General features: G+C 42.9%; 1 protein-coding gene across 2 annotated transcripts in view; it reads right to left on the reverse strand.

Moving 5' to 3' along the window:
• The window catches only part of RLIG1 (RNA 5'-phosphate and 3'-OH ligase 1), a 204,438-nt gene that overhangs the window by 106,599 nt on the left and 74,133 nt on the right, over positions 1-23,706 (reverse strand). For both annotated transcript variants that reach the window (XM_069229620.1, XM_069229619.1), the window contains exons 4-5: positions 20,536-20,652; positions 11,619-11,816 (exon numbers count right to left, since the gene is read on the reverse strand). In XM_069229620.1, coding sequence (XP_069085721.1) covers positions 11,619-11,816; positions 20,536-20,652 — 315 coding nt within the window. The remainder of the gene's footprint in view (positions 1-11,618; positions 11,817-20,535; positions 20,653-23,706) is intronic.

A 23,706-nucleotide genomic window follows, 5' to 3' on the forward strand; every position in this document is an offset into this window, starting at 1 on the left:
AATCCACCTCTTACCACAGGCAGTTTTAACTTCAAGGCAATCCGGCAGAGACCATTGCCCAATATACGTTTGGGGAGCAGGGTATTGAGTTCCCGAAAGAAGCCATTCTTGGTACACCAGTATAATATTGAGAACAGCACAGCTGCTGAAACTATAAAGTACTTCTGCACAAAGCAATTGCTGTCAAGACTCTGGGATTTGTCAAGCTAAAAGGGCAATGAACCTCTTGGGAAGTTTGACACATGATCCTACTTCAGGATGCACCAGCCTATTTAACTGAGGTCTTTCATAGAAGCACCGCTCTGATGTACTTTGGGAACTGGATCCTCTTTAAAAAAAGATCACTGGTACCGCAAAGTACAGGTTTTGATGCTCAATGCTTTGCCCCTCAGATGCATATCCAACGAATGACTCGAAACTGTAATTTACAAAAAGCACAGAAGAGGAGGCTAATACTACCTTAACCGCTTCAGTGCGGGTTTCGGCCATTGGCAGAGGTCCGCTCTACTACCTCCCTGGTGCAGGTCACAACCAGTGGCAGACACCAATGAGGGGGCTAAAAATTCCTCTGGTGCGTTGCGCACCTGAGGGTTTTGTTTATTTAAAAAAAAAAAAAAAAACAGAAGACACGAAGATCTTCCATGTCTCCCCCTGCCCCCCCTCCATCCCCTTTGTTACAAGCTGACGTCGCTATCTGTTTTCTTCACCGGAGCTCCAGTGGGGAAAACCGGCCCAAACGGCCTTCCCGACGTTTGAGAAGGCCTCGTTTGAAAGGGGAGACTCCCCTTTGAAACAAGGCCTTCCTGAACCGGTTTCCTGGCCCGAAACCCCCACTAGACACCAGGGATTTCACTTGGGGGATGTAGGGGTCAGCCCCCTCGGAAAACGGGCTGCACCAATGGGGACTTTTTTTTTTTTTTTTTTTAAAGGTAGGTTTACCTGGGGGGGGGAGGAGGGGGGCACGATCCAGTGGTTTACATTTTTTTTTAAAACAAAGACATTTTAAAAAAAGAAATAAATTGACGGGGGGGTCGCCCATGAGCAGGGCGACCCCCTGTGGGGGCAATAATTTTTTTTTAGAGTTTCCCTGGGGGGGCCACTATGGCCCCCAATGGAAACCATACAGCTATTAAAAAAAATATATAGATCTATACATATCTAGGTATATATATATATATATATATATATATAGATAGATCGATACATATCTAGGTATATATATATATATATATATATATATATATATATATATATTTTTTTTTTACCACCAGTTCTCTTGCAGTTGCAGCTTGAGTCTTCAAAGCAATGCACATACTTCAACTGATGAGTTTCAAATGTAGCTTTTAGGCAGCAATAAAAAAGTCAATTAAGTCTTGTGATTATGTTTCTGCTAGAAAGGGGTCTGACTTTTGTCTAGTGGCAGTTTTTATGCCATAAGGTTAGCGCAGAAGGTTTATATGCCTACTGCAAAGATCAAATCTGTATTTTATGTAAATAGCTGAGTAGATTAGTAAAGTCAGCCGTCACCTGCGCTATAATACAAATTAAATGTATGTATGTGTGTGTGTGTGTGGGGGGGGGGGGGCGCTATGGAGAGATGAAGGGCAATTTTGCTGAGTGGTAGTGAGGTAATCCGAGGAGAAGGTCATGGGAGTGGGAGCACCAACAATGATTGTTGGACTGGGTGCTAGAAGTGCTAAAAACTGTGATGATTGGTATGTGACAAGGTGAAGTAATAGTGTTTTTTTTTTAGTGTCTTCAAAGAACGTGCTGATTGAGGGAAAGAAGCGAAGATAAGGTGGCCTCTACTGTTGCGCGTATTACACACACCCACCAGCAATTTTGTGACAGTCTATGTAGGCTAGTGCTTTAGAGCAACAGTAGCAGAGATGGCATCTCGTTGGATGACTGCTGCTCAAGCCCTCTCGGGTTATAGAGGACAGCTCTAACGTAGGATCAGAGACTGAGACAGCAGATACTGAGACAGCAGATACTGAGACAGCATCTGAGGGATAGGACAATGGCGCAGACTCTGGGAGTGATTTTTCAGTCGGAGGAGTTCCCATTCGATATCTCCTCTTCCATTGATTATGAGGGAGATGATGAGGACAGTCCTGCTGTCCCTTTGCAAGCACAGTCTGTGCAGCGGGACAATAGCGGGTTAGCCCAATCCAGAGAGCAGGTGCATGCGGCGGCAAGCACAGAGAGTGCTCTCTTGGGAGCTCCCCAATTTAGTTCAGCCCCAAATTCCACCGCCCAAATCATATTGTGGAGACATCAAAATTATCTATGGCAAAACAAACTGGTTTTTGTGAAGGCAGACACCTGCGTTTTTGGTCATGGGCTCAGCGGCCATATAGGGAAACCTAACAAACTCAGACATTTCTGGAAACTAGACATCAGGGAGAGTCCACAGAGGTGTGACTTGTGTGAATTACCTGAATTTTCTTACCCAGAATACACTGCAAAGTTGAATGTTGAATAAAAACTCAATTTTGTCTTGAATTTCGGTCACACATACTACAGGAATATGCTGAGATCCACAAAATTCCTACCACCCAGTGTTTCCCCACCTGTCCTGATAAAAACGCTACCCCACTTGAGTACCCCTACCTAGTGCCTGCCTCAGGAAAGGATCGCCCCAGGGTCAACAGTTGCCTTCAAGTAAGGACCAACATTGACCATTGTGTGATCTATTCCCGTCGCAGGCACTAGGCCTACCCACAAAGGTGAGGTACCATTTTTATTAGGAGACTCTGGGGAATGCTGGGTGGAAGGAAATTTGTGGCTCCTCTCAGATTCCAGAACTTTCCATCACCGAAATGTGAGGAAAAGGAAAATGTCACTTACCCAGTGTACATCTGTTCGTGGCATTAGTCGCTGCAGATTCACATGTTGTGCATAGCCCGCCATCTGGTGTTGGGTCGGAGTGTTACAAGTTGTTTTTCTTCGAAGAAGTCTTTCGAGTCACAAGACCGAGGGACTCCTCCTCCTTTGCTTCCATTGCGCATGGGCGTCGACTCCATCTTAGATTGTTTTCCCCGCAGAGGGTGAGGTAGGAGTTGTGTTAGTAATAGTGCCCATGCAATGGAATGAATAAGTATGTACCAATTAAGGTTTAAGTAATATATTTACAAATGTACAAATGTTGAAGATAACTTCCAAACTTCTACAGGCTCCCGGGGAGGCGGGTGGGCACATGTGAATCTGCAGCGACTAATGCCACGAACAGATGTACACTGGGTAAGTGACATTTTCCGTTCGATGGCATGTGTAGCTGCAGATACACATGTTGTGCATAGACTAGTAAGCAGTTATCTCCCCAAAAGCGGTGGCTCAGCCTGTAGGAGTGGAAGTAGTCTGAAATAAAGTCCTTAGTACGGCTTGACCTACTGTGGCTTGTTGTGCGGATAGCATGTCCACACAGTAGTGCTTAGTAAATGTGTGAGGCGTAGACCATGTGGCTGCCTTACATATCTTGTGCATTGGAATATTCCCTAAGAAGGCCATGGTAGCGCCTTTCTTTCTGGTTGAGTGTGCCCTTGGTGTAATGGGCAGCTCTCTCTTTGCTTTAAGGTAGCAGATTTGGATGCACTTAACTATCCATCTGGCTATACCCTGTTTTGATATTGGGTTTCCTGTATGAGGTTTTTGAAATGCAATAAACAGTTGTTTTGTTTTTCTGATTTCTTTTGTTTTGTCAATGTAGTACATTAGTGCTCTTCTGATGTCTAATGTATGTAGTGCCCTTTCAGCTACAGAATCTGGCTGTGGGAAGAACACTGGTAGTTCTACCGTTTGATTTAAGTGGAACGGTGAAATAACCTTTGGTAGAAATTTAGGGTTGGTTCTTAGGACTACCTTATTTTTGTGTATTTGGATAAAAGGTTCTTGTATTGTAAACGCCTGAATTTCACTTACTCTTCTTAGAGATGTGATGGCAATGAGAAATGCAACCTTCCGGGTTAAGAATTGTATTTCGCAAGAATGCATGGGTTCAAAAGGTGGACCCATGAGTCTTGTTAAAACGATGTGTAGATTCCATGAAGGAACAGGTGGTGTCCTTGGTGGTATAATTCTTTTCAGGCCTTCCATAAACGCTTTAATGACAGGTATCCTAAATAGAGAAGTTGAATAGGTAATCTGCATGTATGCAGATATTGCTGCGAGGTGTATCTTAATGGAAGAGAAGGCCAGATTTGATTTTTGTAAGTGTAGTAAGTAACCCACTACATCTTTTGGAGATGCGTGTAATGGTTGAACTTGATTATTATGGCAGTAGCAAACAAACCTTTTCCATTTGCTTGCATAGCAGTGTCTAGTGGATGGTCTTCTAGCTTGTTTTATGACTTCCATACATTCTTGGGTGAGGTCTAAATGTCCGAACTCTAGGATCTCAAGAGCCAGATTGCTAGATTCAGCGATGCTGGGTTTGGATGTCTGATCTGTTGTTTGTGTTGTGTTAACAGATCTGGCCTGTTGGGTAACTTGACATGGGGTACTACTGACAAGTCTAGTAGTGTTGTGTACCAAGGTTGTCTTGCCCATGTTGGTGCTATTAGTATAAGTTTGAGTTTGTTTTGACTCAATTTGTTTACTAGATATGGAAGGAGAGGGAGAGGGGGAAAAGCGTACGCAAATATCCCTGACCAGTTCATCCATAGAGCATTGCCTTGGGACTGCCTGTGTGGGTACCTGGATGCGAAGTTTTGGCATTTTGCGTTTTCCTTTGTTGCAAATAGGTCTATTTGAGGTGTTCCCCAAATCTTGAAGTAAGTGTTTAGGATTTGGGGGTGAATCTCCCATTCGTGGACCTGCTGGTGATCTCGAGAGAGATTCTCTGCTAGCTGATTCTGGATTCCTGGAATAAACTGTGTTATTAGGCGAATGTGGTTGTGAATTGCCCATTGCCATATCTTTTGTGCCAGGAGGCACAGCTGTGTCGAGTGTCTTCCCCCCTGTTTGTTCAGATAATACATTGTTGTCATGTTGTCTGTTTTGACAAGAATGTATTTGTGAGTTATGATGGGTTGAAATGCTTTTAACGCTAGAAATACTGCTAACAATTCGAGGTGATTTATATGCAGCTTTGTTTGATGCACGTCCCATTGTCCTTGGATGCTGTGTTGATTGAGGTGTGCTCCCCACCCTGTCATGGAAGCATCTGTTGTTATCACGTATTGTGGCACTGGGTCTTGGAAAGGCCGCCCTTTGTTTAAATTTATACTGTTCCACCATAGAAGCGAGATGTATGTTTGGCGGTCTATCAACACCAGATCTAGGAGGTGACCCTGTGCGTGTGACCATTGTGATGCTAGGCACTGTTGTAAGGGCCTCATGTGCAGTCTTGCGTTTGGGACAATGGCTATGCATGAGGACATCATGCCTAGGAGCTTTAATACTATCTTTGCCTGTATTTTTGGTGTTGGATACATGGCTTGTATAACCTTGTGAAAATTTTGAACCCTTTGTGGACTTGGAGTGGCTAGTCCCTTTGTTGTGTTGATTGTCGCTCCTAAGTATTGCTGTGTTTTGCACAGCAGAATGTGTTATTTTGCATAGTTGATGGAGAAACCGAGTTTGTAGAGGGTTTGTATGACATAATCTGTGTGGTGTGAACACTTTGTTAGGGAGTTGGTCTTGATTAGCCAATCGTCTAGGTACGGGAATACGTGTATTTGCTGCCTTCTGATGTGTGCGGCAACTACTGCTAGGCATTTTGTAAATACTCTTGGTGCGGTCGTTATACCGAACGGTAACACTTTGAATTGGTAATGTATTCCCTTGAATACGAACCTTAGGTATTTCCTGTGCGAGGGATGTATCGGTATGTGGAAATACGCGTCCTTTAGATATAAGGTTGTCATGTAGTCTTGTTGCTTTAGCAGTGGTAACACGTCTTGTAGCGTGACCATGTTAAAGTGTTCTGATTTGATGTAGGTGTTTAGTGTTCTGAGATCTAGGATTGGTCTCAGTGTTTTGTCCTTTTTTGGTATTAGGAAGTACAGTGAGTAAACTCCTGTGTTTAGTTGTGTACATGGTACCAATTCTATTGCGTCCTTTTGCAGTAATGCTTGGACTTCTAGTTCCAGAAGGTCTAAATGCTGTTTTGACATATTTTGTGGTTTTGGTGGGACATTTGGAGGGAGTTGGAGAAATTCTATGCAATAACCATGTTGGATAATTGCTAAGACCCAAGTGTCTGTTGTTATCTCCTCCCAAGATTGGTAAAATTGACTTAGTCTTCCCCCCACTGGTGTTGTGTGGAGGGGTTGAGTGACTTGTGAGTCACTGTTTGGTTGTAGGGGTTTTTGAGCTTTGAAATTTCCCCGGTTTCTAGGGAATGGTCCTCCCCTGTACTGGCCCCGAAAGCCTCCCCTTTGGTACTGTCCCTGGTAGGTGGACGGTGTTGAATGTGAGGTGCTGGCTTGTGTGGCCTGACCCCGAAACCCCCCTCTGAAGGTTGTTTTGCGGAAGGTTCCGAAAGTGCCTCTGCCCTGCGGGGAATAGAGTGCGCCCATGGCCTTGGCTGTGTCAGTGTCCTTTTTCAGCTTCTCAATTGCCGTGTCCACTTCGGGTACGAACAATTGTTTTTCATTGAACGGCATATTGAGCACTGCTTGCTGAATTTCCGGTTTAAAGCCAGATGTGCGCAACCATGCGTGCCTTCTTATGGTCATTGCGGTGTTTATTGTTCTTGCAGCTGTGTCCGCTGCATCCATAGAGGAGCGTATTTGGTTATTGGAGATGTTTTGTCCCTCCTCAACCACTTGTTTTGCCCGTTTTTGAAATTCTTTGGGTAGATGCTCGATGAGATGCTGCATCTCGTCCCAATGGGCTCTGTCATATCGCGCTAGGAGCGCCTGAGAGTTTGCGATGCGCCACTGGTTTGCAGCTTGTACTGCGACCCTTTTCCCAGCTGCGTCGAACTTGCAGCTTTCTTTATCCGGAGGTGGCGCCTCGCCTGATGTGTGCGAGTTTGCTCTCTTGCGAGCTGCCCCTACTACAACCGAATCTGGTGGCAGTTGCGATGTGATGAAAGCAGGGTCTGTGGGCGGTGCTTTATATTTTTTCTCCACCCTTGGAGTTATTGCCCTACTTTTGACCGGCTCGTTGAAGATCTGCTTTGCGTGCCTCAACATTCCTGGAAGCATAGGCAGGCTCTGGTAGGTGCTATGGGTGGAGGAGAGGGTGTTGAAAAGGAAGTCATCCTCGACAGGTTCTGAGTGTAATGACACGTTATGGAACTCTGCTGCCCTAGCTACCACCTGTGCATACGCTGTGCTGTCCTCGGGTGGTGAGGGCTTGGTAGGGTACGATTCAGGACTATTATCTGATACCGGGGCGTCGTATAGGTCCCAAGCGTCCTGGTCATCTTGGCTCATGGTGGTGTGGGCCGGTGAGTGTGACGGAGTCTGTGCCGGTGATATATGAGTTACAGGTGGAGGAGAGGGTGGCGGAGTTACCTTTTTCACCACTTTTGTTTGTGGTGTTAGTTCTTGTTGAAACTCAAGTCTCCTTTTTCTCCTGATTGGGGGAAGAGTACTAATCTTCCCTGTCCCACTTTGTATGAAGATCCGCTTTTGTGTGTGGTCTACATCAGTGGTCTGTAACTCTTCTTCAAATCTGTGTCTGCGCATTTGAGAGGACAGTGATTGTTCCTCTGTATATGAGCTGGCAGTTGGTTCGGTTGCTGGTCGTTTTGGCACCGAAACTGTCTCTGCTTGTTTTCGGCTCCGAGGCGAATTTTCTTTTTTTCGGCATCGAGCTTTCTCGGCGTCGATCTTCCTCGGTGCCACTGTCTCTGCGTCGAGCAGCTTCGGTTCCGCTGTCTCGGCGTCGATCTTTTTCGGCAGCACTTTCTCGGTCCCGAGATTGCTGCGTGCCTGCGTCTCGACCAGAGTCGGACGATCTCGGCACCAGTTCGGCCTTTTTCAGTGCCGATGGACGGTCACCTACTTTATGGGTCGAGCCATGGCCTGTTGGCAGTGGCGTCCCCTGGGCCTTGTCTGTTTTCTTGTGTTGTGCTTGTTTCGACGTCTTACTCACAGTTTGTTCGACGTCGAATTCCTCCGAGTCCGATTCATGGATGGAGAAGGCTTCCTCTTCTTCTCCTTGTTCCTCGAACTCTCGGTGTCCTGACGGCGTGGACGCCATCTGTAATCTTCTGGCTCGCCGGTCACGGAGCGTTTTTTGGTACTGAAACGCACGACAGGCCTCACAAGTTTCTTCCTTGTGCTCGGGCGACAGGCACAAGTTACAGACCAAGTGTTGGTCTGTATATGGGTATTTATTGTGGCATTTAGGACAGAATCGGAACGGGGTCCGTTCCATCAGTGTCGACGTTACACGCGGTCGGGCCGACCAGGCCCCGACGTGGGATCGAAATTACCCCGAAGGGCTTTTGGAGCTCTTCCCGATTCGGTGTCGATGCTATCTAACCTGATCCCGAACGCAACAATACCGACGTAGTTTTCCGAAGTTTTGACTATCTTTCCGTCCCGAAACCCAGAGCGAAAAGGAACATGTCCGAACCCGATGGCGGAAAGAAAACAATCTAAGATGGAGTCGACGCCCATGCGCAATGGAAGCAAAGGAGGAGGAGTCCCTCGGTCTCGTGACTCGAAAGACTTCTTTGAAGAAAAACAACTTGTAACACTCCGACCCAACACCAAATGGCGGGCTATGCACAACATGTGTATCTGCAGCTACACATGCCATCGAACACTGTTTTTTTGGCCACATTTTGAGGTTTGCAAAGGATTCTGGATAACAGAACCTGGTGAGAGCCCCACAAGTCACCCCATTCTGAATTCCCCTAGATATCTAGTTTTCAATAATGTATAGGTTTGCTAGGTCTCCCTAGGTGCCAGCTGAGCTAGAGGCCAAAGACCACAGCTAGGCACTTTGCCAAATACAGGTTAGTTTTCTTTGGGAAAATGTGAAGTGTCCTTGTTGTGTTTTGGGGCATTTCCTGTTGCGGGCACTAGGTCAACCCATACAAGTGAGGTATCATTTTTGTTGGGAGACTTGGGGGAATGCTGGGTGGAAGGAAATTTGTGGCTCCTCTCAGATTCCAGAACTTTGCAGCACAGAAATCTGTGGGAAAAATTGTTTTTTGCCAATTTTGATGTTTGCAAAGGGTTCTGGGGAACAGAACCTGGTGAGAGCCCCACAAGTCACTCCATCCTGGATTCCCCCAGGTATCTTATTTTCAAACATGCACAGGTTTGGTAGGTTTCCCTAGGTGCGGGCTGAATGAGAGGCCAAAATCCACAGCTAGTCACTTTCCAAAAAACACGTCAGTTTTCTTTGGGAAAATGTGATGTGTCCATGTTGCGTTTCCTGTCGCGGGCACTGGGCCCATTTTTATCTGAAGACTTGGGGGGACACAGAATAGCAGAACAAGTGTTATTACCCCTTTTCTTCCTCTACATTTTTTCCTTCCAAATGTAAGACAGTGTGTAAAAACAACGTCTGTTTTTTAAATGCCCTGTAACTCACATGCTAGTATGGGCACCCCAGAATTCAGAGATGTGCAAATAACCACTGCTTCTCAAAACCTTATCTTGTGCCCGTTTTGGAAATACAAAGGTTTCCTTGATACCTATATTTCATTTTTTATATTTCATCAAATACATTGCTGTAACTGTATACAATGAAAACCCGGTATACAATGAGAACCCATTGCAAGGTGCAGCTCCTTTATTGGCTCTGGGTACCTAGGGTTCCTGATGAACCTACAAGCCCTATATATATATATATATATATATATATATCCCCGCAGCCAGAAAAGTCCAGCAGACTTAACGGTATATTACTTTTGAAAATATGACATCGCAGGGAAAAGTTAGAGAGTAAAACATGGAGAAAAATGGCTGTTTATATATCTTGTTTATCGACTTTACTATGACTTATCCTAACATGGTCTATTTTAGTGCAGCTTAGCACATGCTGAAATGCCACTATGCTAATATGTGGATGAGGTAGAAAAGAATGCATTTTTAATATCCACAAAATGTGTTTAGGTATATAGAAAGGACTGTCTATCTTACAAACGGACCGATTACATTTAAAAATACAAGGCTGTACCTCATGTTTCTTTCTCTCGCTCATGTGTTATTTCTCTCACAGAGAACATTCTTGTGTAGCTTGAACTGAGAACCATAAAACCATCAATTTCCATATCTGTCTGTCGCTTTCTGTGTGTTTTTTTCACCTCAATTTCAATATTGTTTTATTTCAGCTGTTATTTTCTGTAGGAAAACCTTGTAGGACCTACACAAATGACCCCTTTCTGAGTTCAGAATTTTGTGAAGATGGTGATTTTAGCACCGCAAATCCTTTGTTGATGTCATTTTCAGGGGAAAAAAACATGCTAATTTTATGCAGCCTTTTGCTTCCATTTTTCTGAAAAATCAACATTTTAGCTGTATTTTGGCTAGTTTCTTGGTCTCCTCCAGGGGAGCCCACAAACTCTGGGTACCTTAGCAATCCCTGGGATGTTGGAAAAAAGGACGCAAATTTGGCGTGGATAGCTTATGTGGACAAAAAGTTATGAAAGCCTAAGCGCGATCTACCCCAAATAGCCAAAAAAAGAGTTCAGCACTGGGGGTGGAAAAGGCCCAGCAGCCAAGGGGTTAAACAATAGAAATAAAAAACAACTTATGTGGAGAGGCAAGAGGCAGGGTGAGAGAACAATGGAAGAAGAAATCGTACCATTCATAACGAAATGCACCGGATAAGCATAGCCAAAAATTCTCCTTGACAGGAGGATAACCCAGAAACTGGGAATATTCTTCAGTAACATGCATATGGAGTCTTTTTTTTTTTAAGTTATAATGTTAATTTTCGTTTTTCAGTCCTGTGTGTGGGCGCATACCGATCCTACTTGATTGGGAACAGGGGACAGCAGGTCAGCAGATTTTTTCACATGTATTTGGGCTGTCCCAGAAAACAACATGATTCTCAGATCCATCATTCTTGTCAACAATATAACTGATTCGCAATTTGTTTTTAGCTTGAGATTGAAGTGTACAAAAAATTATGTTCCCTAATGACTGATGCCTTTCATGTGATGGTGTGCAAAAACAAATGTGTATAAAGAGAATCACAGAGAATCATACAGATCCATTCTGAAATCAACACTCCACACACGCAGTTGATTTTTAAATACTGAAAAACTATTGCCAACTAGCAGAAAAAGTATCAAAGCACGTTGATTATGGATCAATTATAGGCACAAAATATGTTTTCCTCTTTAAATTGAGAAAAAGCCTCAAATAACTCGATATTTGTAAAACCAAGGTGTGTGGCAATCTCCCAGCTGAAGAACAATTTCCATGTACAGAATTAATGGCCTTGAAAGAATGCTAAAACTTCAACAAACATATACAGAGCTTTTATGTAACCTTAGGAGTCATACACACTATACAAATTACTTGGAACATGAAATCAGCTCAATGAATTGACTTAACTGGATGCATAAATCAATTACAAACAGGCTATGATTATTTAGTATCTAATGTAAATGCAATTCCCTGAACAACAGCTCTTTCTTCAGAGTAATGCACATTCAAAGCACCACTACAAATGCACATTGAAGGTTAAAGACTTACCATATGGATTAGCATTAATGTTGGTACCAATAAGTTCTAGAGTTTGCTCTAACAGATCACATAATTTTATAAGACTAATTTCCAAAGTGTCTGGATCCTCATCTTGTGGTTTCAGCACAAGAGCCACTCCAGCTTCATAGTTTATCACTGAAGAGTGCCAACAATATTGCTTGCTTCCTTTCTCGACGGGCACCCAACCTGAACAAGAAGAATGTTTTCTAATTAGTAGTTAGTGTTTGTACAAATGCAGCACAGGCGTTTGGCATATTGGTACAGTAACAGCTAAGTGTATGCTAAAAAAACACATGCCCATTCTAAGCAATAGACCAATAGCGTTACTACTTCCCATGAGAAGGGCAACTGTTCAGCAAATATCAAATAGAATAGTATTCACTGTCACACAGGGGCGCCCAGTGCTGTAACAGTTTGTAATACAGTATACTTCAAAATCTAGGTCCTCTTAATAGTGTGACACTACTGGGTCTTTTGAACCAAAAGTAAATAGCCTGTTTTCCACAGATGCCTGCCTACTTAAAGATTTGTTTGCAAAGTTATAAGGTTCTAACGTGTTACTGCCTCTACAGCGTTGGTATTTCTCACATATTCACCCGATGTTGAGTATTTTGTCACTGCAGGCTGAGATTCCTTATTCATAATTAAAACAGCAATGTTACTACTGTAGACCACTGTTTAATGGCTGTGACCGGGCTGTGACCCGTCTCCCTCCTTTTGGGACTATCCTATTTATTCTTTTTTGTTTTTATTACCAGATAATGTTGCAGATACAAAGATTTAGACAATTGCACCCTGGTTGATACTACTTAGTGACACTCCATCTTATTTTAGGAACACACAATTGTGTTCAGACTGTAATTATGTCAAGCTGCAGGTGACTGCACACATGGTGCACTTGATATGGCTTTGCATGCAAAGGTTAATGCACCTCAGCTGCGTCATTACAGTTTCTAGGATTCCCTCTATCTTCACCCAGTCAGAACATTTAAATCCACGGGCAAGGGACTGCAGGAAAGAATGGCTGAGTACTCACCCTCTGACAGATACTTAAATGACACAGAAACACTGACTGCTGCTGCACAAGGTCATAGGCAAGGGATACAGTTAATTGTTGATAGGAGGGGGAGAAGGGCTGGAGAGAGTAGGAAGAACCATATAAACACGGAATGGCTCCCTCAGAAACAAGGCTTTCATTCAGCAGGTAAAGGTGCAGCAAAAGTTCAGAAATAGATTTCTGCAGTGCCTAAGACCTAACAGGCATCAAAAAGCTTGAAGACAGGTGAGGCGGATCCAAAGTTCATTCATCTCTTAATTGATAAGCCTCCCACTTGTCAAAATTGAGTGACTGGAGATTTCACCTACAGGAGCACTAAAGAATTTGTAACCAGTGATACAGTGGTATTATGAAGGACGGAATACCTCATTCAGGTTTGAAAGGGTAACAGATTCCAAAAAAGAGGAAATGAAAAGCTGAAGGCAAACTATGGTACAAAGAACGAGACAGGCAAAACTGAAATGACTCACACCAGTTCACAATCAATTTTAAACTGACACGCCCTCTTTTGTCTTCTTTAGTTTTCATCAATTTTGATTGGGAGAGGGCTCACTAAAAACAGGTTCCGATATCAGTCTTATCTTTGAAACCTTGCACCCTATTCCTATTTTATTGACTTTAAGTTGGGTGTAGCCGCACTGATCACAATCAAAACCAGTTTACTGAGCTACTGATACCTAAACCTGGCTCAATCACTAAAAGAAGGATTTAGTTGAAAGCATGTACACCGTCAGTATGATTTGGACCAAGTAACCTGAACTACAGTGTTTTCTTATCCTGCCTGATGAAGTCTCCTCCTCTGTGGGGCTGTCAGAAACTAATCATGCTAGAAAACACTTGAATGTGTGTAAAGTGAAGGCAAAAGCCAAACAGTTCCACTGTCCTTATAAAAAACGAATTAGACGTGAAGACAAAACATTTCAAACAATATGTTGAAATACAAACCCACGATTAAGAAGATAAGTTACTTACCTGTAACTGTGGTTCTCCAGTATTGGTATCTTTAATGGATTCACATGCTTGAATCATTACCCGTCGAAGTGGGAGTCCCAAGGTACCTAGAAAGAAGTAGAAAAATCTCTTCTTTTTCCTTTTTTTTTTCATTGTAGTCAATGGCAAAAAAACATTCACTTTCATAGCTTATTAGCCTCATTAGAAAGGCCCAAAGTTCAGCCAATCAGGTGATACCACCCCTTTAGAACCCTCAGCACAGAGGCTTAGCCTCTCAGATTTTCCAGCACTAGTGAATTCAAGAGATACAAAAGAGGTGAGCCTCCATGGGGAGGAGGGAGGGTCGCATGTGAATCTATAAAAGATACCAATACTGGAGAACCACAGTTATAGGTAAGTAACTTATCTTCTTCTCCAGTATTGGGGTATCTTTCATAGATTCACATGCTTGAATCAGAATAGTCAGCAGTACAAGAAGATTTTAACATCTATATCTATAAGAAACATCATTCATTACATATCTTTATATAAATATATATGTATACATACATACAGCTATAGTTAGATATACTTATCAATATCTATATACAAATATATACTTTATATATAAGATAAATATTAGTCTGGAAATATCAGCATTCGAGGATGGCGGGTAAAGAAGATTATTGGCTTACCTTATGCAAATAAATTACGCAAAACTGCATGTCCTACCGCTGCATCCATCCTGTCAGCAGCATCCAGGCAGTAGTGTTGAGTAAAGGTGTGGCTGCGAGTCCACGTTGCTGCTCTGCAAATCTGGTTTAGAGGCACTCCTGTGAAGAGAGCTGCTGACTTAGATACTGCTCTAGTGGAGTGCGTCTTGATGTTGGTTATTAGTGGTCTTCCCACTAGCTGGTGACAGAATTGTATGGCAGAGGAGATCCACAGTGCTATGGTTTGCTTGGAAACAGCATACCCCTTAGTGAGTTGGCGATAGCTAATAAACAAATGATCAGCCTTTCAAAAGTTGCTAGTCCTCTGTATGTAGAATTTCAGACACCTCTTAAGGTCTAGGCAATATAATGCTCGCGCTCTCGGTTCGAGGGTTCGGGAAGAAAGTCTTTAAACCCACTGGCTAATTAAAAAAAAAGTTCAAAGGAACTTTAGGAATTAATTTTGGGTTAGCCCTCAGAATGACCATATTTGATTTAAATTGTAGAAAAGGTGGTGAGACTGTGAATGCTTGAATGTCACTAACCGTCTTTGCGGAAGTAAGGGCCAGAAGGAGCGCCGTCTTCCAAGAGATATATTTCAGGTCGGCTTTGTGAATAGGCTCAAATGGATGCCTCATCCACTGGGACAGCACAATATTCAGATGCCAGGAAGGAGGAAGGTGCTGAATCTGAGGAAACATCCTAACAAACCTTTTAGAAATTGCTTTATTATCCTGGATGACCAAAAGATGGTAAAACTGCCGTACGGCGGAAACGAGAGATGGCTGCTAGATAAACTTTGATAGACGAATGGGAGAGACCTGATTTCGCTAAGTGTAAAAGATAAGGAAGAATCTGCTCTGGATAAGACTTTAAAGGATTGAAGGTTTTGCACCATATGCAGAATCTCTTCAACTTAAGTCTGTACGTCTTATTCGTCGACTGGGCTCTGGGACAGGCGAGCACCTCTCGACGGTCTGAAGGGAAATCTAAACCGTCCAACTCATAGAATTTAGGAGCCAGGCCGATAATCGAAGTAAAGTATGGTTAGGATGACAGACCTGCCCCTGATTCATCGTTAGCAAGTCTGGTGTTGGTCTCAGTTGCCTGTGAGGCTGTTCCGAGAGGAGTGGCAGCTCAGTGAACCAAAACTGCTGCGGCCACCTGGGACAGATCAACAGAAGTCGGCACGGTTCTCTCTTCATCTTCTGAAGACGTCTCGGGATGAGTGGGAGCGGGGGAAAAACGTAGGCATAGATCCCTGACCATTTGATCAAAAATGCATTACCCTTTGACCCTCTCTGCAGTTGCCAGCTTGCGAAGTGTTGGCATTTTTTGTTCTCCCTTGTTGCAAACATATCTAGACTGGGTTTGCCCCAACGACGAAAGAGGCAGTTGAGAATTGCCTGGTTGAGCTTCTATTCGTGACAAGTCACTCGAGTTCTGCTTAGCGCATCTGCCAAAGTGTTGGAAACTCCTGGGAGATGTTCTGCTCTGATTGTTATATGATGACGGAGAACTCAAAGCCACAGTTCCTGTGCCTGAAGAGACAGCGCCTGTGATCTTGTACCCCCCTGCTTGCTGAGGTAATGCACGACTCTGGTATTGTTGGTTCTTATCAACACCGAGGAACCTCCGATCTTGGTGAGGAAGGCCTTGAGCGCCAGGAAAACTGCCTTTAATTCCAATATGTTGATGTGGAGAGCTTATTCCTGAGTGGACCATCTTCCTCTCACTGATAGGTCCTGTAAGTGTGCGCCACATCCCTCTAAAGACGCATCCGTTGTTAGAATGTGTACTGGTTTGTCTTTCAGGAAGGAGAGACCCTCCGAAAATAGAGGGGTGTTTTTCCACCACTTTAAGGCTTGTCTCGCTGCTAAGGTTATTTGGACAATATCGTTGAAAGATCAGTTTATTTGTTTCCACTGAATGTCCAATTGTTGTTGAAGTGTTCTCATGTGGAGGCGACAGTTTGCTATCAACGGAATGCACGAAGAGAGCATCCCCAGAAAAGATTTGTAAGTCCGGACAGAAGTGGACCACCTTCTGCTGAGGCGGTTCGCTAGATTTTGATGTTTTTTCCATCAGTCTTGAGAAGCAAAAGCTCTTCCTCGCTCTGTGTCCAAAACAGCCCCTAGAAAGATGATGTTGTTCGACTGGTCTTGGTGAGACTTTGGGTAGTTGACTGTTAAACCCAACGCCTTGAAGAAGGATAAGCATGTCTGTGTCCTTAGCCGCTTTGGAAGCGGTTTGTGCCTTTATTAGCCAGTCGTCTAAGTATGGGAACAACTGGATTCCCAACTGCCTGAGGTAGGCTGCAACTGGTGCTAGGACCTAGGTGAAAACTCGTGGGGCCGATCTGAGGCCAAAAGGTAACACTGTGAACTGATAATGGGTGCCTGCAACCTTGAGCTGTAAGAATTTCCTGTGACCGGGATGAATAGGGATGTGGAAGTATGCGTCCTGGAGATCCAAGGACACCATGAAATCTCCTTGGTTGATTAAGCGTAGCACATCTTGAAGGGTGATCATACAAAATGATTTTCTTTTCAAGAATTTGTTCACAGAGCGAAGTACTAAAATAGGTCACCAGTCCCCTGTCTTCTTCTGTATGAGGAAGAAGCGAGAGTAGAAGCCTGTTCCCCTCTGATTCTTCGGTACGATCTCTATTGCCCCTTGTCTATCAAGATGGCAATCTTTACTAGGATTTCTTTTAGATGGGTAGGTGGGGGTCCTCCTGGTGGCACTTACGGAGGAGGTTGATGGAACTCTAGTGTGTGTTCCTTGCTGACAATATTGAGGACCCATCTGTCTGATGTAATCTGGGACCATTGGTGAAAGAAGTTGGAAGTTCTGCCCCCTATCAGAGTGCTGGAATAGGGGTTGGGTGCAGGCAACTGATGGAGGTCAGTGTTTTCTCGCCGCGTCCTTGGCCTGGTAAGAGGATTTTCCTCTTGTGGTTTGCTGGAAGTGTGCAGATGATGGTTGCCGATAAGCATGCAACTGCTGTTGACCAATGGTGGAACGTAATTGGCCTTGGTAGGACGGATGCTGTTGATACTGATGTGAGCCGCCTCTGTAAGAATAAAGCCCTCTTCTTATTGCTCCTCAAAAGGGCTGCCTTTTTAAATTGTAGCATACCCAGGGATCTAGCTGTTTCAGTGTCTGCCTTTATCGACTGCAGGGCATCATCAATGTGCTTGCCAAATAATAGCTCTCCATCGTAAGGCATATCTAGAATACTCAGTTGCACTTCTGGGCGAAAATATGTAGCTTTTAGCCACCCCTGACGTCTCAGTACAGCAGCGACCTTCCTGTAATATCTTACACGCTTCCACTCTACTATCCTCAGGCAGGAGGTAGATAAACTGGGATATGTCTGACCACATCTGACAGTGGTATCTTCCCAAGATTGCCAGGGAGTTCGCTGCTCTGAGTGTGGTGGCTGCCATTGTTGAAAATGTCTTTCCAATTGAATCTAACCGCCACCCTTCTCTATCCGGGGGCACAGTAAGTGGGGAAGATGGATTCCTGGACCTACGCTGGCCTGCATGATCTTCCTCCTGACATTTTATACGCAAGTCTGAAGGGCTACGTGCCACCGGGAACAGACCATTGTTCGAGTATATGTCTTCCTCCACGTCATCATCAAACAGATGTTGTGGAGCTGCCGGCGATACCTTACTAGGTGACGTACGACAGGGCAAAAGAGTTTGTTGACTGGACTTCCGTCTTATTGCCAGAATTCTCAAAGGCAATAAAGAAGATTCTCTAGATTCTTTGGTTGTGGACTCAGAAATTTGACACGTCAACAGTGCGGTCATCGACGGTGGTGTCGTCGATGGTGTGGTCGTCGACGATCTCGTGGACGGTGAAAACGTCATGGATGGCAAAGTAGATTTTCGTGCCGTCAGTGGAACAGTCTTCGACGATGCTCTTTGCAGCATACCCGCAGAGGCTGATGTTGGCAGTGCGTGCCTCGATGATAGAGACCTCACTTTTTTCTCCACCAACGGTCTCTTTGAAATCTTTATCGTTTGAGCAGCCGAAGGACCATACTTTAGACTCACCGACGTTATAGTTGTTGAAGACACGGGTGATGAAGTCATGATCATAAGCAAAGATGGAGCTGTAAATGTCGCCGTAGATGAAGCGAAGCCTGCCGTTGACGATGCGCTTGTCGACGGTGCTGTCGACGATGTAGAGATTTTAGATGCCGATGGCGCCAGGGAGCTTCATGATTTCTTTATATTCTTTAAGGTGGTAGCTGGAGTAGACGGCTCAGAGCGAACATTACCACCATGTTCTCTTGAAGTTGAGGGATATTCATCAGCTCTTTCCTTGAAAGCATGCAGCCTCTTGGCTGACTTACTGGCTTTTGGAGAAGAACTCTCCACAGACCTCTTCCTCTTCTTTGAGGCCACTGAAGTATCACTGTTTTCCTCATCAGAGACTCTCTGGACTTACGTTTTACGGAGCCAACAAAGGAGTCTGGCTTCTCTATCTGTGAGAGTCTTGCTGGGAAATGTTCTACAGATTTTGCAGTCCTTCACCTTATGTTCTAGATGAAGACAGTAGATACAGTTCTTTTGAGGGTCCTCACAATGAAGCCTTAACTTACCACAGGTGCTGCAAGGTCTAAATAAACCTTTCATAGCTGTGGACATGATGACAAAGTACAGCTGAAAATTTAGAAATGAAATATCTGGACAATATCTCCTGAAAAGAAGGTAAACTGAGCAGAGCTTAGGGAGATTCCCTTACACATGACTTGCAGTATAACATCTGAGAGACTGAGCCTCTGTGCTGAAGGTTCTAAAGGGGTGGTCCCACCTGATTGGCTGAACTTTGGGTCTTTCTAATGAGGCTAATAAGCTATGAAAGTGAATGTGTTTCTGCCATTGTCTACAGTGAAAAGAAAAAAAGAAGAGAGATTTTTTTCTACTGCTTTCTAGGTACCGTGGGACTCCCACTTCGACGGGGAATGATTCAAGCATGTGAATCTATGAAAGATACCCCAATACTGGAGAATGAGGAATACCCAAAATTAAGATCTTAAGATTACATTTAAGAAATAGGTGAAAGAGGAAAAACAAAGAGAACATATGCAGTGGAACCAGAGTGGGCTACCTAATTTCACCCAAAACATTAGTCTACAGTAAGTTATCCAATTCGACTAATTACAGTTGGGCCACCATGAATTTTGTAGCCAGCAATTCAAATCTGCTGAAAGTGGGCCTTTCTAGAGAACAGAATGATATCAGTTTTCCTTTATTTCATGACTGTAAGTTAATATCCAAGAAAGGAGTAATACATTGCTTTTTAATATTAAATCCTAAAATGATAAGTTCTTTTGTTAGGATTTATTACTAGAAAAGATTTTTGACAATACATCTTTAAAAATGAACTCTTGGTATGTTCAGAAGATGCTATAAAGATGTTCCTTAAATGTTGAATACTTACGAGGAACGACAAGATATAGTCATAAAACTGTATACTTGAAGGGGTGGAGGAGCCTTACAAAAATAACTGACCATCAGTTAAACCGAATTATCAGAACAAGCTTAAGCATTATCTTTGTAATGTAATTAAACAGGCAGTAGATGAATTAAAATGGGCAAGCACACAAAGCATTTCTATGGTTTTCGTTCATAAGCTTTGTTATAAGTGGACTATGAACCATCATTAAAACCTTGAAAAATAGCATGTAAAATTATATAATAAATCCTTAATTACAAAGTATTCCAAAATAGCATTAACCAAAATCAGAGGTTCTAGAAGAAACTCATCCCTGTGATCTGCATGCCATAATAACATGGCCCACCGCCGAGAACCAATGCGCTAGACATCCAGGAAGTAGATTGACAAGTCAATTCTATAAATAATGAATGCATTTGAGAATCATAAACAAATCAAGGTCTTCTTTGCCTACGTTAAATATTCTTATGCAACAGAAAACACTGACTGTTAGAAACATCTGAACAACAATAATCATCTCTGTCTGAAATTGTTCAATAATGAAAGTCTGCAGTGTTTCCATTTAGTTAAAGAACACACAATGCTATCAGCTGCAAACCCTACAGTTAGAAATGCTAAGATGAGCAGCAATTTTCATCTGGAAACCATCTTGCTACAAACAAGATCCACATTACAATTTAACATCTGGCAAAAACAAATAAGACAAAGGGTTCTTATGAGTCCTCACCCGGAATATGTCCAGTTTCATCGGGCAGTGGCTGACCGTTGCTTTGGGCAATTTCTTTGGCAGGAATCCAGGACTCGGGGACTGTTTTTAAATCCGCTTCCGCATTCCAAATAAATTCTTTAAAACAAAAAAATATAGACAAATTTGTCACATTTATGGGAAAAACAATGCCACTCCTCGCCCCTTTCAATTTTGGGGAGGAGGGCACGCCTCACAATGATAACACTCCCCTGGCTTACGTATACTAAACAAAATACCCACTAACTTATTTTCAGAATTACAGTCAACATTACTGAAATACTTTTGAGGTGGGCTTCAGTTTTAAGTTTCTTTTACAAAATACATGCAAGCAACTTACGATGGGTGAATGCGTATAGCAAACTGGATTCTAAGCATCGTATCTACTAATTCTTAATGACTGACTCTATAGTGAGCGAAATGGGCCAGCCACCACTTTAAAACATAATCATCTTTGAGTCCTTGCCCTGGAAGATTACTCCATGGTTCACCCCATTCCACACAGATTACGGTAGCTGACCAAAATCTTACTGAAATGGTGGCAGCAGGCCTTCAAAACATTAAGTGGCACACAACACTTACAAGGGTATCCCCTCTATGGCCTGGTGGATGACTGAAACAGACAGTTGATCTTTGATGATTCAAGTTCCTATGAATGTGTATAAAATTAAGATCTTGCATCAGTTCTCGAATTTAAGACCTCTGAAAACAAAAATAACCATGAAGCAAATGGGGTTTAGACTATTGACCATCAATACTCCTGACATTCGGGTGGACTTGAAAAGAAAATGGGAAGCTGAACCGGGCACCATAGAGGATGACATATGACTTGGGTCTAAAACTGCCTAACGCTGCCTGTTAATATCCTCCGGCTTCAAGGTACTACAGTCTAAGTATTTTCACCTAATATATTATGACCCCCATGAAGCGAATAATCCCAATTCCCTGTGATGTTACCTGTCTTCACATAATCTGAGGGTAATAAATTACTGGAGGTAAATACAAAATACTTGGAGAATGGGTGAGGCATTCAAACACCCGACTCCCACCCCTATTCTAAAGCACACTTTGTTATAAGAGGTGACTGGAAGGGACCACTGGGTGTCTCACACTAGCTACAAGTTTACTGGTCACTAAAAGTTACATTCCTCTGTTCTGGATTGAATAAGAGGATCTAGTACATAGAGAGTGGTGGAGAGATATGGATCACTGCCCCAAACCAGGAGAGATAATATACACATTAAGAGGATGTGTTTGGGAATACCAAAATGTTTGAGGTCAATAGTGGGGCTAGTTATCAAATAACCTCTCTTCCAGTAGTGCAACAATTCAACTTTAATCACTGAAAACGATTGCTGTTGTCATGTTTTTAACGTATCTGGAAATAGGTAACTAATACTGTAGCCTGTAGATAATACACTGTGCTTTGGTTTACATGATAAACGTGAACAAAAAAACAGAGTCTCCCCCCCCCCCTCCAAATAAAAATGGGCCAGTCTACCAGGTACAAATAGCTGATTAACAACTGATTATGTTGAAAGGATGGCGATTAGGCTCAGCACTGGGAGAAGCATCTCAACACAGAAACACATTAGGTACATAACCAAATTGGTTCCAAGTTCATGTACATTTTGTAAAGGGACACCTTAAAACATCTTCATTAGGCAAGAGCCCGTTCCAAACAGTAGTAAAAATGACTGGGATGAAGTTCATTTATCTTGCTGTAAATCAAATTTGCGGGTATATTCGATTCATGACAGCATAATTTGCTGAAAAGATAGATAGCCATCACCATGCTGGCACTCAGAAAATTAAGGCGGTCTGTAAAATAGATGGACAGTGGATGGTGATAAAGCGTTGTTAAAACTGCCTTTGATAAGTATAAGGTATTACATTTTGTTCAGAGGCGTTAACGCAAGGGTGATCGAATCCCACCATTTGAATGAATAAACGTATCTACTATGTTAAAAAAACGTATGCTTTGAACAATAATTGCTTTCATTTATTTGTTAAGGTTCAACACAAATTACTTTCACTCCTTTGTAGCTAAATACGATGGGCTATTTGGTTGATCTTGCCCTTTACTGGAATTAAAAGAATGACTGAAATCTTAGGGGTGGGAATCTGCGGACTGCACATGAATCCACTTGTTTATTCTATACCTGATCACCAAGAAAGACTGCTCAACGTAGACTTAGAGAAATGATTTTTGAGCCAAAACTCTGACAGTATTTGGTGAATATTTCAAGTTTTCTCAGACCCATCAATTACGCTGATATACATGCCTTAACAAGTTCGGCTATTTGAAAGACTGAGTCTGAACGCTTGTCATGCACAAGTGAACTGCTATTTATTGTGAGTTCTGAGATCAATTTTGTTTTCGTGATTAACGTTTTGATGCTCTTAATATTTCAGGCAACGTAAATAAAGAAATGATTTGGTAAATGTAGCTTTTGTTGAGTTAGTGGATGTTTTCCCTTTGAAAAGCAGCAAGATATATTGTGGATTGCTCGTTTTTCTTCCTTTCTTTATTCTGACAGGATTCAAATATCTCAGGAAGCAAATAAGGTGGGAACAGCTGTACAACTCGATGTTCCTACATTTCATACTTGGCAACTTTTGACATAAGAGGTAGAAGAGAAGGTCGGGATTGGAACAGGTTAATGGGACTAGATAAACTGTGAGACGTTACCATCAACTTTTGATTCTTTTCTCTGCAAGTTGCTGTCAGGGCCGACTTTAGCGTTGGTGGTGCCCTGCGATAATCTCTGTTGGCACCCCTCCTCCCCTGCCACTGACCTCTGTCTTGATGGATTTTCTCACTCCCACCCTCCAATGGTGACCATCATCTTTCCATAACACCCCCCACTCAACTCTCACATTTATTTAGTTTCTTTCATAGCACGACTCATTCCAATGTAGAATGTCAGCGCACTTTATATCACACACATTAAATAGAGAGATAATGAATCTTACAATTGTGTAAATCGATGTTTAGGAAATGTTACACAAGTCAAGGGATACAAAGTGTAAGAGTCACATGAAATCCTTACTAGTGCGTATAGTTATTAATTCTTGGGTGCTTTGGTCTGCGTTGTGCTCTATTGATCAGTCTCCTCCTGCCACTTCTGATGCAGCTGAATCCTGGAGTTT

This window comes from Pleurodeles waltl, chromosome 4_1 (assembly GCF_031143425.1).
Source record: "Pleurodeles waltl isolate 20211129_DDA chromosome 4_1, aPleWal1.hap1.20221129, whole genome shotgun sequence".
Taxonomy (NCBI): Eukaryota; Metazoa; Chordata; class Amphibia; order Caudata; family Salamandridae; genus Pleurodeles; species Pleurodeles waltl.